We start from the raw sequence: 13,975 nt of genomic DNA on the forward strand, positions 1-13,975 counted from the left end.
CACAAAAGTCAGAACACATTAGTACTGTTCCATGGTTGCATAATAAACGTTATAGTGTGTTACGCCTCACGCATATTGTTCGTTACTAATTTCACCAACAGTCGCCAAATTACCTGCTGGTTTTTGTTTTAAAATTACAGAATAGGTTTATATCATATACATATATGCCATCTATTGACGCCCCAAAAGCTCAGATTAATTTCCAACTTGATGCACAGATTGAGCTACACAGTTCAGTTTTAACTGTTTATGACGTCATAATCCATATTGTGATGTTTTTTTCCATGATTTGTACACAATAGGTCTACAAAAAGTCTGACGCATATGGCTAATAGGCTGGTAATACTCTTTTCCGTAACATAAAATCTGTTTAGAGCAGTATGAAAATCAAAATATTTGGCAAAGGAGTTTTGATTACATCACGGCGGCCAGTACATATATTTTAATGAACATGTTCACGTGTGGCCGTACGGCTGCAGGTTGAACGCCCTTGACTGAAACTTAACGCCTTGAAAAACGGTTAAATACTATCGTTTCTGTTCATAAAATATGAATTTTGATTAATAAATTAAATTTCCGTAAATGTCTGTAAATCATAGCTTTCACTATGAAAAATAGAAAAAATGTGTTATGATTAGATAAAAATCTGACAAAATTGTACAATTGTTTATGAGTGTTCGTGAGCCGCATTGGAGGGCTTCGTGGGCCGCGAGTTTGACACCCCTGCATTATGATGTTGTATTGGGTACTGTTCTTTGAAAATCAAGTTGCTTTTGTATGTTCTGACTTCGGTGCGTGCCACGACTTTAGTGTTCTGGGTAATGTGTTCTGACTTTTGTGTTCTGGGTAATGTGTTCTGGCTTTGGTGTGTGTCATGGTTTTTGTGTTCTGACTTTGGTGTGTGTCACGGCTTTTGTGTTCTGACTTTGGTGTGTGTCATGGTTTTTGTGTTCTGACTTTGGTGTGTCATGGTTTTTGTGTTCTGACTTTGGGGTGTGTCACAGGTTTTGCGTGTGTCACGAGTTTTGCACTTCTGGGCCACCGTAGTGTTGCCATCCTTGATCATTCACAGCGATGAAACGCGCGTTTTTGTTTTTATACATAACAGAATATTATATGCGGTTGGGAGCATCGCACATCAAAATCAGCACAGACAACCGTTATAATGTGAACCAAACGGTCCGTAATCTAACGTGCGTAAACGGACCGAATTTATGTTCCGAAAGTGGCTGCGTTTGGAGACGGGCATGCGAGCGTTTTTTGCACAATGTGCAGGTCAAAATGTGTGCACCTTTTTCGAAAATGTGCAGGTCAAAATGTGCAGGTGCCAAAATGTGCAGGTCAAAATGTGCAGGTGCCAAAATGTGCAGGTCAAAATGTGTGCACATTTTTCGAAAATGTGCAGGTGCCAAAATGTGCAGGTCAAAATGTGCGCGGTATCATAGTATGTAACTATGCTGGTATACACCAAAGTCTGTATAAAACGTGTTTTATGCATATTTTGGTACACACAGGATCCGAACGATGCGACGTTTCGCTTGAGTGCGTCGTACTCAAAATCAGTTATTTGGCTGTGAAGGTTGGCTCAGCTGTGGACAATACTAATTTACGGAAAACAGAAATGACGGAAACGACATACCAATTTACGGAAAACACTGAATTGCGCAACTGGCCGTCACGGTTGAGGCAAATTGAAGCGTAATGTCGGCTGCTCAAGGAAGCCCCAAAAATGCATTGCGGGCAAGTGGGAGAGAGTGGAAAAATGTCGATAAATTTTGTTTTAGGCGTTTGTATAGGGATTTTTGCAGATATGATTTGTAGCTTAATAGGACGCAACTATTCTAGTATGTAATAATCTATAAATGTGCATATATTGACTGTGATGTGTATTAGTGTAGGTGTACTTGGAATATACGTTATTAAGTTAGTGCTGAAATAAATCATTACTGGGTGATAATAAATGTTTTATTGTGCAATATAAGTAGTTTTCGTGCTTTTTTAAGTATTTTAGACATGAATCCAACAAGATGGCTATTTTCTTCACACAAGATGTTGTGATAGCCTGCTTTGTGTGACATTACCTTGTGCTAATCCAAACTGCATTGAAACTGCAACTGCAGCATTGACAGACATTATTCAAACTGGAAAACTTCCCAAAGATTGGAAAATAGCAAAAGTGATAGCAATCTTGAAACCAGGAAAAGATCCAACCAACCCAAGCAGTTACAGGCCAATTTCTCTTCTATGCTGCACCTACAAAGTTTTGGAAAGAATCATACTTGCCAGAATAACGCCACTAATCGAACCATTCTTACCCTCTGAACAATCTGGGTTCAGAAAACATCGTTGCACCAGTGAACAAGTCCTTGCTTTAACATCACACATTGAAACGGGTTATGAACTAAAAAAACACAACTGGAGCCATATTTGTAGATTTATCAGCTGCCTACGATACAGTAGCCTATGGCATGATGGTCTTCTACTAAAACTAGCCAAAATAATAAAATGCAGAACCTTGCTGCGAATCATCTCAAAAATGACAGGTACTCGTCGCTTCTACACATGTGTAGGTTGCGATACCAGTAAAACTTTTAAAATAAAAAACGAGGTACCTCAGGGCTCCGTACTGGCCCCTACACTATTCAACGTAGCCTATACATCAGTGACATGCCTAAAACCAAATGTCTTAAATTCGGCTATGCGGATGACTGGGCACTAACTTATCAAGGAAATTGTCTAACAACGATTCAAAACCAACTCACAGCTGATCTCATCACTCTCCGGGAATACTTCACGACATGGTATCTACAAATGAATACCACTAAAACAGTGACAACTCTTTTCCACCTGGACAATCACCGCGCAAACCAACAACTCAATATTACCATTGATGGAAAGAAACTGCCACCAGACCCCAATCCGAAGTATCTTGGAATAACATTAGACAGAACTTTAAATTATAGAGAACATTTGCAGAAATTATCAAACAAGATAAAAACTAGAAACTCACTGATCAACAAACTAGCAGCAACTAGATGGGGAACAAGTCAATCAGTCCTGAGAAGATCTGCCTTAGCTTTGTGTTACAGCGCCGCAGAATACTGTGCTTCAACATCGGAGCGTAGTACTCACACTAAAAAATTGGACATCCAACTGAACAAAACAATGCGAATTATATCAGGAACTCTAAAATCCACCCCTATACACATGGCTACCAACAATGAGTGCAATATCTCCCCCACATTTACGACGCAGAGCATCAGCTATGAAGATGATACAGAATCTTCAAACACTTCCAGGGGAAATTCCCCTCACCAAGATTATAAGACAAGCACCAAAAACACGTAGACTAAAATCCAGGCATCCAATCTACAATTTAGCGACTGACAACACTTTTGATATGACTAAAGAATGGAAACAATATTGGTTCAATAACATGCCCGCGGGAGGAGAGCTAGTAAACGACCCAACTCCACTTCCAGGTTTCGATTTAGCTCATAGACGTCACTGGGTCACTGCGAACCGACTGCGATCAAAACATGCTCGCACTGCCCACATGCTCCAACGCTGGGGCGAAAGAACGAATTCGGAATGCCCACACTGTGGAGCAGATAAGCAAGATACAGATCATCTTGTCCTAAAATGCCCCACAACCAGGTTACAAGGTGGATGTCAGACAGTACATGAATGCGATACTGCATTCAGCGACTGGTTTCAAAATATATCCGATCACATCTAAGTTTTGGAGACGTGGAAATCATACGACAATAATAATCCAAATTGCTGTTTTTGACTGTCATCTAACTCCAGGAAATTCTGAGGAACAAATGGTATAAACGTTTTAATTGAAATCACAAAAAAATAAAATAATATTTCTAGTGAGGCTTTTGTTTTTTGTTGTTATATCGCCAGCACGCTTGTTTAAAAGCAAATCGTTCCTGATTTTCTTTATATTATACTATGTTTCGTATGATACCGCTACAAACAACCCAAATTTTCCACGGTGGCCGCCACCGTGCTCTAGAAACCCAAGGTGGCGGCGCTACCCCGCCACCGCCTATGTATGTGCATGTAATGTGTACTCTCAAGTTATCAACTGTAGCTCAGCCCAAAACTATGAGGAATCGTCAGCTGGTGCATGCAGGGTTGCCAGGTACTATCGATTGGATTCGGACAGACATTTTAGGACAAAAAACAAACGAGAGCGTAAAATTGCTAACAAGGTATCAATATCGAGGTGCCAACTGCCATTTTTTGGGCGTTTACGTTCCCTAAACTCAAGCGCCGAGTTTTACACAAATGCAAAGCGGCAAAATATGACGTCACTTATGCGTGCAACAACAAGAACTGAAATCCAAACTTAAAGCCCAACAAACTTTCCATGTTCGAAAAAAATGATATGTTTGAAATAATATTTAGTTGGCAATTGCAACACGTTGCTGTAGCGTTTATCATTGGTTTCGCAACGTTTAAAAAATGTTTCGTCAACTTGTTGCTTCATATCACCTTAGATAACCATTTATTACAATACAATTGCATTGTACACAACAATGGCCTAACATTCACTGGCTGACAATTATGTGTTTAATGTCATAAACAAGGTACTAACCAAAACAAGTTGCACTTTTAAACCACGTTTTGTCGTAAAAAAGGTTTGCAATCTTCAAAAAATAGGAAGGAGACAAAAAGTTATTCAATCAGCAAAATTCCGACATATTAGGACAAAAAACTAAATGTCCTAATGATTTTTAGGCGTCGGACACAGCATGTGAAATTAGGCCAATTTATCGTTTTTTGTCCGACCTGGCAACCCTGGGTGCATGTTCTTTCGGCGGATTTCGTGCACCTCGTACAACACAACGTGGCATTACAGTACATTGTAACGTCACAAAGCTATTTTTGTAATAAATTATAGTCGTACAACACAACGTGGCATTACAGTACATTGTCAAGTCACAAGGCTATTTTTACAAGCACCTCTCGCTATTATGCCACTATCTCTCGGTCCCAAACGGTGGCATAGTATCGAAGTTTGACTGTATCACATTTAATGAGGTAATAGATTGCAGCGACCGATCATTTCCTACATCAAATGTCTAAGAGCACTACGTTTGTGCACGGTAGCAACAGTAGTGTCTTTGCGTCAACGTAATCATTGAGTTGGTTGAATAATGTGAAGGGGTTGGGTGCAGTGGTGGTATTCAGCCGGTTCGCACCGGTTCTATAGAACGGTCTCACGAAATTTTGTGAGATCAGCGAACCGGCTGACAAAAAATTGAATCCCATTGGATGTCGTTCGAAGCAACGTATTTTTACGCACAACTGTCAACGACAAACAATCAACGAAAGGTGACAACATATGGTACACAGCTGTGAGGATTAAAATGCTGAAGGTGCGGACTTCTCATTAGGTTTCTACTCATAAAAATAATAATCCTAGGAAATTTTTGTTCATGCGCACGGTACCTCATCAAACTATTTCATGTTTATTTTTTCCTTTTTTGGCAAACAGGTCATTTCTGAATGCCCTCCTCGACTGTGATCACTATTCTACCAATTTTCATTGGCAAAAAAAATCTATGAATTTTGGCCCAGTTTTTTAGTTTTGTAAAAAAAAACATGGAAAGTTCTTAACCTCCACAAGCAGCCTTCTTTTTAATAGTAAAACTTATTATAACAAAACAAGTACATAAATATATTTAAAAACGAACACAAAGATGTACATGCAACTAAAGTAATTCAAATCAGGTGTGGATATCTTTTTAACACAACAGCAATAAACCCACTTCATTTTACACAAAAAAAAGAACGCAATACTGTTAAAAATCCCATTATTTTGATTTTCCTTGTGCAGCAACAGCATCCATAGCTTTTTTGACAGTTTCTTCATCACCTAAAAACTTCATGGACACTACTGGTTTCATATCATCATCAAGTTCATACACAAATGGTATCCCAGTGGGAAGATTTAAGCCCATAATTGCCTCATCTGACATGTCTGTAAAAGTATAAACCACAGCTTAATGTTGTAATTGTTTAATTCCTGTAGTGTATTACCAGGGCATATACTAGTGTAATACTACCTGGCTTACCACATATTGCCATTTCACATACATTCAGACCCAAATAAATAACCCTTACTAGGATTTACTTTAAACCAATACATCACAAAATCGATTGATTTTATTTGTGGTTATTGTATCACAATAATGATTTGTTAGCACTCATTACCATTGTGAAACTGCGTAGCTTTGAAATTAAAAAAAATGCTTAATGGTGTTGTTGCAAAGGGAAGTAAAGAGCATTTTTGTGTGGAGTTTATTGTGGGGTACCACACACAGCTAAAAAATTCCAATTGGCACCTACATTAGGGACTATTTCATTTTGAGTAAAGTAAGCATACACAAGCATTTTGGCTTGAAACATATTCAACTAGAAGGGTGACTTAGCACATTTTGCCATTGCACATACACTATAACCTATATTGAAACAATAATATATACATTCCCCAAACCCATATTATCAACCATATTCAACAACCTTAGTTGTTTCTGCAGACAGAAACTCATGTCTCCCCACACATGCAAGTTAAAAACAATACACTTCAAAAGATAACCATCAGTAAGTTTGGTGTCGCAAGGTAAAACACTGTGATCGGTATTTGGCATTAAATAAGCATGCTATTGACAGTACAAGCTCTGCAATTCTGATTCAATTCAGACATTGTTTGAAGTTTGTCCTATTCATAGGAAAGAAGAGGCAAATAGTGGCAAAATAAAGTAAAACACAACAATCGACACCTATAACTAGAAGGGTGGCTTAGCACATTTTGTTGTTGCATTTACACTATAACCTATTTTAAAACATCAATATATTTCCTTTGCTTATTTTGTATTGGGTCCCATATTAGCCATCGTCTTTTATAACCTTAGTCGTTTCTGCAGGCAAAAACTCATGGGTCCCCACACATGCAAAGTTGAAAATAATATAAATAAGGTAAAACACAGTGATCGGCACTGGGCTTAAGTAATAATACTTTGCAGAATACAAACTATAAAATTAGATTCACCCCAGATATTGTTTGAAGTATGTCCTATTTAACGTTTTAAAAAAATGACACATTTTAGGGGGCTTGTGGGGTAACTAATTGGGTTTGACACACAAACTAAAAAATATATAAAAACCACAATGACTCAATCAATAGTATTGCAAAATTTCAGCCCAATCCGCCAATGTTTAAAATTTCCACCACTAGAGGTTGTTTTGAGCAACAATCGTTAATGTTTCTGACGTCATAGGGCTGTTAAGAAGCCCCTAACTGTCATGGCACAAAAACGACCACCAAGCAACCCACCAACGAGCAACATACAACTGGTTGCCCTTGTAACACTATTGAGATGTCATTAGGTGTGCCGTAAAAAAATATTGAAACTAGAAGAGTGGCTTTCTGATATACTTCCATTTTATATATTCTATACGATGTTTTCCAATTTACTATACACATCATTTGATCTACACATATGATTGTTTTTGTTAACAAAAACAAATGGGTCCCCATACGCGCGTTTGTGCGGATTTACAGTAAACAAATGTTGCGGTGATTTTTAGATTCTTAAGGAAAAATTTTTAGAAAGCATTAACCCAACAATAAAAAAAATTTGTTCGTATTCTTTTTGCACTATTATTAAGTGTATACATAACAAATTTTTTTTCATTTAACTTTGTTTCGCAAAACGAGTACCATTGACCTGTAGTAACCTCTCAGTGTGCACACGCCAAACGACTGTTTGATCTTTTGACACCGTTTTCAATAGCATGCCGTCCTTAGTGTTCAACAATACTGTTAAGCCTAATTTATACGTGCCTTGAGTATTGACTCCTAAATTAATTGTCAAAAAATGCTACGTTATGAAGAAAGTTGAACTGTGTTTGTAATACCGACTAGTTGACCTTAAGTAACCCGTGATCATGCGGCGGCCAACCTGACAACGAGCATTTAAAAAAACATTTATTTGGCAAAAAAGTCAAGTTAATTTTTTCATCTTTTCTTTGAAAAACAAAGTTTTTCTTGACATATACAAAACCGAAGCACGGTTATTAGGTTTAAATCACGTCATAGGTGTAAAACCTTCGCCAAAACTAAAAATGTGAGTGATAACTTAATAAAACGACATAGCATTGCTGTGCAAAACAGCTGATTTCTAATCACTGAAACGACGTCTCGTAAAACGTCTGTCCGACGTCAAGCTGAGCCCTCCCGCTATCGTAAACCAGTGAGTTACTTTCTTGGGACTTCTGCCTACAGTGTCTTTCTTGACCAAACGAGCGTTAGACACATTTACGTTTCGGGTGCCTGTGGGTGAACCTCTGGGTCATTCGGGATCAAACTTCTAGAGGATCAAGTTCAGATTGATAACTAGAACAGTGGCTTTCTGATATACTTCCATTTTATATATTCTATACGATATTTACCAATTTACTATACACATCATTTGATCTACACATATGATTGTTTTTGTAAACAAAAACTAATGGGTCCCCACACGCATGTTTGTGCGGATTTACGGTAAACAAATGTTGCGGTGATTTTTACATTCTTAAGGACAAATTTTTAGAAAGCATTAACCCAACAATAAAAAAAAATTGTTCGTATTCTTTTTGCACTATTATTGTCATGTAATTACAAAAACATTAAAAAAACGTAACAAAGACTTAAATCTAATCTCTTGCTTTAACCCAGATATAGTCCTCCAAGGTCGGGCAATTTTTTTTAGAAAGCTGTAACAGTTGTGTTACAGACACTTTAAATTAAAAAGCAATTTGCTACAAGTGTATACATAACAAATTGTTTTTCATTTAACTTTGTTTCGCAAAATGAGTACCATTGACCTGTAGTAACCTCTCAGGGTGCACACGCCAAACGACTGTTTGACCTTTTGACACCGTTTTCAATAGCACGCCGTCATTCGTGTTCAACAATACTGTTAAGCCTAATTTATACATGCCTTGAGTATTGACTCCTAAATTGATTGTTAAAAAAACGCTACGTTATGAAGAAAGTTCTGAGCTGTGTTTGTAATACCGACTAGTTGACCTTAAGTAACCCGTGATCATGCGGCGGCCAACCTGACAGCAAGCATTTAAAAAAACATTTATTTGGCAAAAAAGTCAAGTTCATTTTTTCATCTTAACTTTTATTAACAAAGTTTTTCTTGACATATACAAAACCGAAGCACGGTTATTAGGCTTAAATCACGTCATAGGTGTAAAACCTTCGCCAAAACTAAAAATGTGAGTGATAACTTAATAAAACGACATAGCATTGCTGTGCAAAACAGCTGATTTCTAATCACTGAAACGATGTCTCGTAAAACGTCTGTCCGACGTCAAGCTGAGCCCTCCCGCTATCGTAAACCAGTGAGTTACTCTCTTGGTACTTCTGGCTACAGTGTCTTTCTTGACCAAACGAGCGTTAGACACATTTACGTTTCGGGGGCCTGTGGGTGAATCTCTGGGTCATACGGGATCAAAATTCACATGGACCATCTTTAGACCAATATCTGTAATGTGTGTAAAATTGAAAAAGTTTGAACCATTCTTTCTTGACCAAAACGTGGGAACAATAGCCGCGCTAAAAATTTCACGTTTTGGGGTGCTGTGGGTGAACCGAGGGATCAAACGAGGTCAACATTCACATGGACCATCTTTAGACCAATACCTATTATGTGTGTCAATTTAAAAAAGTTTGAACCATTCTTTCTTGACCAAAACGTGGGAACAAATCTGCGTTAGAAAGAAAAAAAGAAAAAAAGAAAAAAGAAAAAAGAAAAAAAGAAAAAAAAAATATAGACAAAAACAATATGTGTCCCCTTCAGGGAAGGGGACCCATAACTAACATATGTCCAAATTTAAATAAATTTAAAGCACTCCTTCTTTACCACACGAGTCTTCTTTACCACACGAGCGATAAAAACCAGCGTTAAAAATTTTACGTTTCGGGGGCCTGTGGGTGAACCGCTGGGTCATTCGGGGTCAAACTTCTAGAGGATTAAGTTCAGATTGATAACTAACATATGTCCAAATTTAAATAAATTTGAAACACTTTTTCTTTACCAAATGAGCGTTACAAACCAGCGTTAAAAATTTTACGTTTAGGGGGCCTGTGGGTAAACTGCTGGGTCAAACGGAGTCAAACTTCAGGAGGATCAAATTTGGATTATTATCTAACATCTCTGTAAATTTGAATAAATTTGAAGCACTCTTTCTTGACCAAATGCGTCTCACAAACCAGCGTTAGACAGAAAAAAGAAGAAAGAAAAAAAAATACGGACAAAAACAATATGTGTCCCCTTCAGGGAAGGGGACCCATAATTAAAATTAATCAAGTAGAGCAGTAGTACCAGGTGCTTAGACCACTAGGCCAACATGCTCCACGTCTCTGAGATGTTCAACTAGGCTATTTAACTATGAGAGTGACCTGTATAGCGGCTTTATGACCTCATAGTTAGTGCCTTTGTCAGCTAATTTGCTGTGCCATTTTAAACTGAAATAAAAAAATTCAAATATATTTTTATTCAAATGTTCGAAGTGCGCCAAATAATTTTTGTTTTTTCTAAAATGCGGCTTAAAAGAAAAAAGTTTGGGAACCACTGCTTTAGGGGCTTGTGGGATAAATGTTAGGAGTACAGGGTTGAACACAACAATCGACACCTATAAATGGCATACTATACAAGAAATCCAAATTTCAGCCAATTCTGACGCTGTTTACAAACTCAACCATTTTAGGTGGCTAGCGGGGTAAATACTGGGGTTATCAACAAAAACAAAGTGGGATGCACATCTACATACCTATATCTACCATCTGTGTAAATTTCATCCAAATCCATCTAACATTTGATGGAAAAATGAGTCGGACAAACTTTGGGCAGAAAATAACCCATTTTAGGGGGCTAGCGGGGTAAATACTGGGGTTATCAACAAAAACAAAGTGGGATACACATCTACATACCTATATCTACCATCTGTGTATATTTTATCCAAATCCATCAAACATTTGATAGAAAAATGAGTCGGATAAACTTTGGGAAGAAAAAAAAAGAAGAAAAAACAAACAATTTGAGTAAAATCAATATGTGTCCCCTTCAGGGAAGGGGACCCATAAAAATATGAAACCTCAATGACTCAATCAATAGTACTGCAAAATTTCAGCCCAATCTACCAATGTTTCAACCACTAGAGGTGTTTTGAGCAACAACCGTTAATGCTTCTGACGTCATAGGGCTTTAACAACCCCTAACTGCCATGGCGCAAAAACGTCCACCAAGCAACCCACCAACGAGTAACATACAACTGGTTGCACTTGTAAGACTATTTTACAAACTATTTTACAAAAAACAAATTCGAGTAAAATCAATATGTTCAGGGAAGGGGACCCATAAATAGCAAATTCTACAAACTGTCCAAATTTCATCCAATTCTGACACTGTTTAAAAACTCACCCAGTTTAGGGGGCTAATGGGGTAAAGGTTAGAGCTATTGAGTGAAACTTAACAACTGACACCTAAAAAGGCATAAACTACTAACTGTCCAAATTTCATCCAATTTTGACAATATTTACAATTCTCACCCATTTTAGGGGTTAATGGGATAAATGGTGGGGCTACAGGTAAACACAACAATAAATGGCACATTCTACAAGCTATACAAGTTTCAGCTGATTCCGACAGTGTTTAAAAAAACTCACCCATCTTAGGGGGCTAGAGGGTAAAGATTGTAGCTGCAGGGTTAAACACAGCAAACAGCTCCTATAAATGACAAATTCTACAAGCTGTCCAGATTTAATTTATTTCTGATATCGTTTTAAAAAACTAACCAATTTTAGTGGGTTAATGTGGGGTACTGATGGGGTTCTACAACCTAAAGTATAAAAACATAAAATATGAAACAGCAATGACCTAATCACAGTCCTGTACAAATTTATCCAAATTGGTCAATGTTTACAATTTTGACCACTAAAGGTGTTTTATCAGCATTCGTTAAGGCTTCTGACGTCACAAGGCTGTTACCACCCCCTTTACTTCCTGTGTGAAAACGTCCACCAAGCAATGCATAAACAAATGTTCTGTTACCTTTATTACACTATTAAACCACATAAATCTTTCGTTTGTGGTGCCCAGCAATATATAAAAAACGTTTTACACTATCCTAATCAACCAAAGATATACACTGGTCCCCTCTGGACGCCCCCCACACCCCTTTTTTGGGTTATGGGCCACTTTACCCACATTCAGAGGGTCCAGTTTAATAAACCCTGCCTTAGACTGACAAGAATAAACTAATTTAGTCTACAAATGGTCTTAAACCTTACTTACTGTCAAGATACTTCACAATTCCACGCAAACTGTTTCCATGTGCTGCAATTATTATTTTTTGTCCAGATTTGATGCTTGGAACAATTTCATCATTCCAATATGGCAATGCACGCTCAATTGTCATTTTCAAACTCTCACATTTGGGTATATCAGATTCGGACAAATCTTTATAGTTCTTGGCAATTTCCTCATAGTATTTGTGACTTTTGTCCATTTCTGGGGGAGGAACATCAAAACTTCTTCTCCAAATATGAACCTAGGAAAAAACAAAAATACAGAACACTAAAATAATGGCTTTAACAAAAGAATCCAAAAGCCAGGTGTTATTTTATGATGTGGGATCTTTGAATACGTTTAGCAGGCATTCTAAATTTTATAATCTACTTCCTAGTTAAATCAGTATTTTGAAAATGGCTGTTGAAACTAGCTACAACCATAAGCTGCTCACACACAGTTTGTGCAAAGTGGTTAAAACTACTTTATCTACCAAATACTTTCACACCAAAGTCTTAAAAAAGTATGGTCAAACTGAATTATTCAAGCAAAACAATACAAACCGCACCTGCTTATCTCCATATTTTTCAGCTGTTTCAGCTTTGTTTAATCCAGTTAACTTGCCGTAATGTCTCTCATTTAACCTCCAGGATTTTTTTGTGTTTAAATCTTCTTGATTTAAAGCTTTCAAAACTTCTGTCAGTGTGTCATTAGCACGCTTTAGGACTGATGTGTAGGCAACATCAAATTGATAGCCTTCATTCTTTAAAGCAATTCCTGCATCCTTAGCTTCTTGAACACCTACCAAAAATTATATCGCTGTAAGATTCTGCACTTAAACATCAAAAGCTAAAACAGGAAAAGGCATTTTGGATCAAGCAAACAGTTCTTCATAAAGAAGCTTCTATATATAGAAGCAGAATGTGATTATGATAACATACCAATTACAAAAAAATTGTTTTCCTTTAAGAGCTCATATTCTAATTTTAGACTAGCTGCAAAATGCCAAGCAAATAAGGTTGGGATTGAGTTTTGGATAAAACAAAAAACACATAAAGTTGTTTTACCTTTGGAGCTTAAACTAGCGTCAAACCAACCACAGAATTTGTTCTCTTTATTCCACTCACTTTCCCCATGACGTATCATAACCACTTTGAACGGCATTTTAAACACTTTTTTAGTGACATACAAAAGTAATATATATGTAATACCTGTAACACAAACGAAACTACAATCCAGCTGGTGTCAACTGTAAAGTAAAATCAAAAATAAACCTAAAGTTATAGTTTTTCCCTTGCAAAAAATTAAGTTCATCAGTACTGTGGCAGCGTCGCTCACTTACTTTGTGAATCGTGTCCGTAACATACATGCATATACAAGCAAACATTTCGTCTACACAAACCTAAAATGACGAAGAAGATTACACGGCTTCGACCTTGCAAGGTCGGTCAACTAGGTAGAGCTACTAACACGATACGTTTCTCCTGATCCAAAAGTGCTTAATTTTCGACAGGTGGCGCAAAGAGCACTTTTTTCATTTAAAACGGTATATCTCAAAAAATGCTAACGGTTAGGGCTATTAGGGTTGGGGTAAGGTATTAGCACTTAAA

The 13,975-nt window shown here is 37.3% G+C and overlaps 1 protein-coding gene and 1 long non-coding RNA gene across 2 annotated transcripts; both read right to left on the reverse strand.

The window, feature by feature from the left end:
- Positions 1-5,638: 5,638 nt before the first annotated feature.
- LOC145222354 (phosphoglycerate mutase 2-like) lies at positions 5,639-13,609 on the reverse strand. Its single transcript, XM_080088457.1, has 4 exons — positions 13,433-13,609; positions 12,934-13,166; positions 12,372-12,627; positions 5,639-5,998 (listed from the first exon to the last, which is right to left on the reverse strand). Exons 1-4 carry the CDS (start codon positions 13,527-13,529, stop codon positions 5,832-5,834), a joined length of 753 nt encoding a protein of 250 aa, XP_079944583.1. The 5' UTR covers positions 13,530-13,609; the 3' UTR covers positions 5,639-5,831.
- LOC145222357 (uncharacterized) lies at positions 8,084-12,364 on the reverse strand. The gene is made up of 2 exons (XR_013859321.1): positions 11,873-12,364; positions 8,084-11,804 (listed from the first exon to the last, which is right to left on the reverse strand). It is a non-coding gene; the product is annotated as an uncharacterized LOC145222357 (long non-coding RNA).
- Positions 13,610-13,975: the final 366 nt, after the last annotated feature.

Source organism: Phallusia mammillata, chromosome 4 (assembly GCF_965637545.1).
Source record: "Phallusia mammillata chromosome 4, kaPhaMamm4.hap1.1, whole genome shotgun sequence".
Lineage (NCBI taxonomy): Eukaryota > Metazoa > Chordata > Ascidiacea > Phlebobranchia > Ascidiidae > Phallusia > Phallusia mammillata.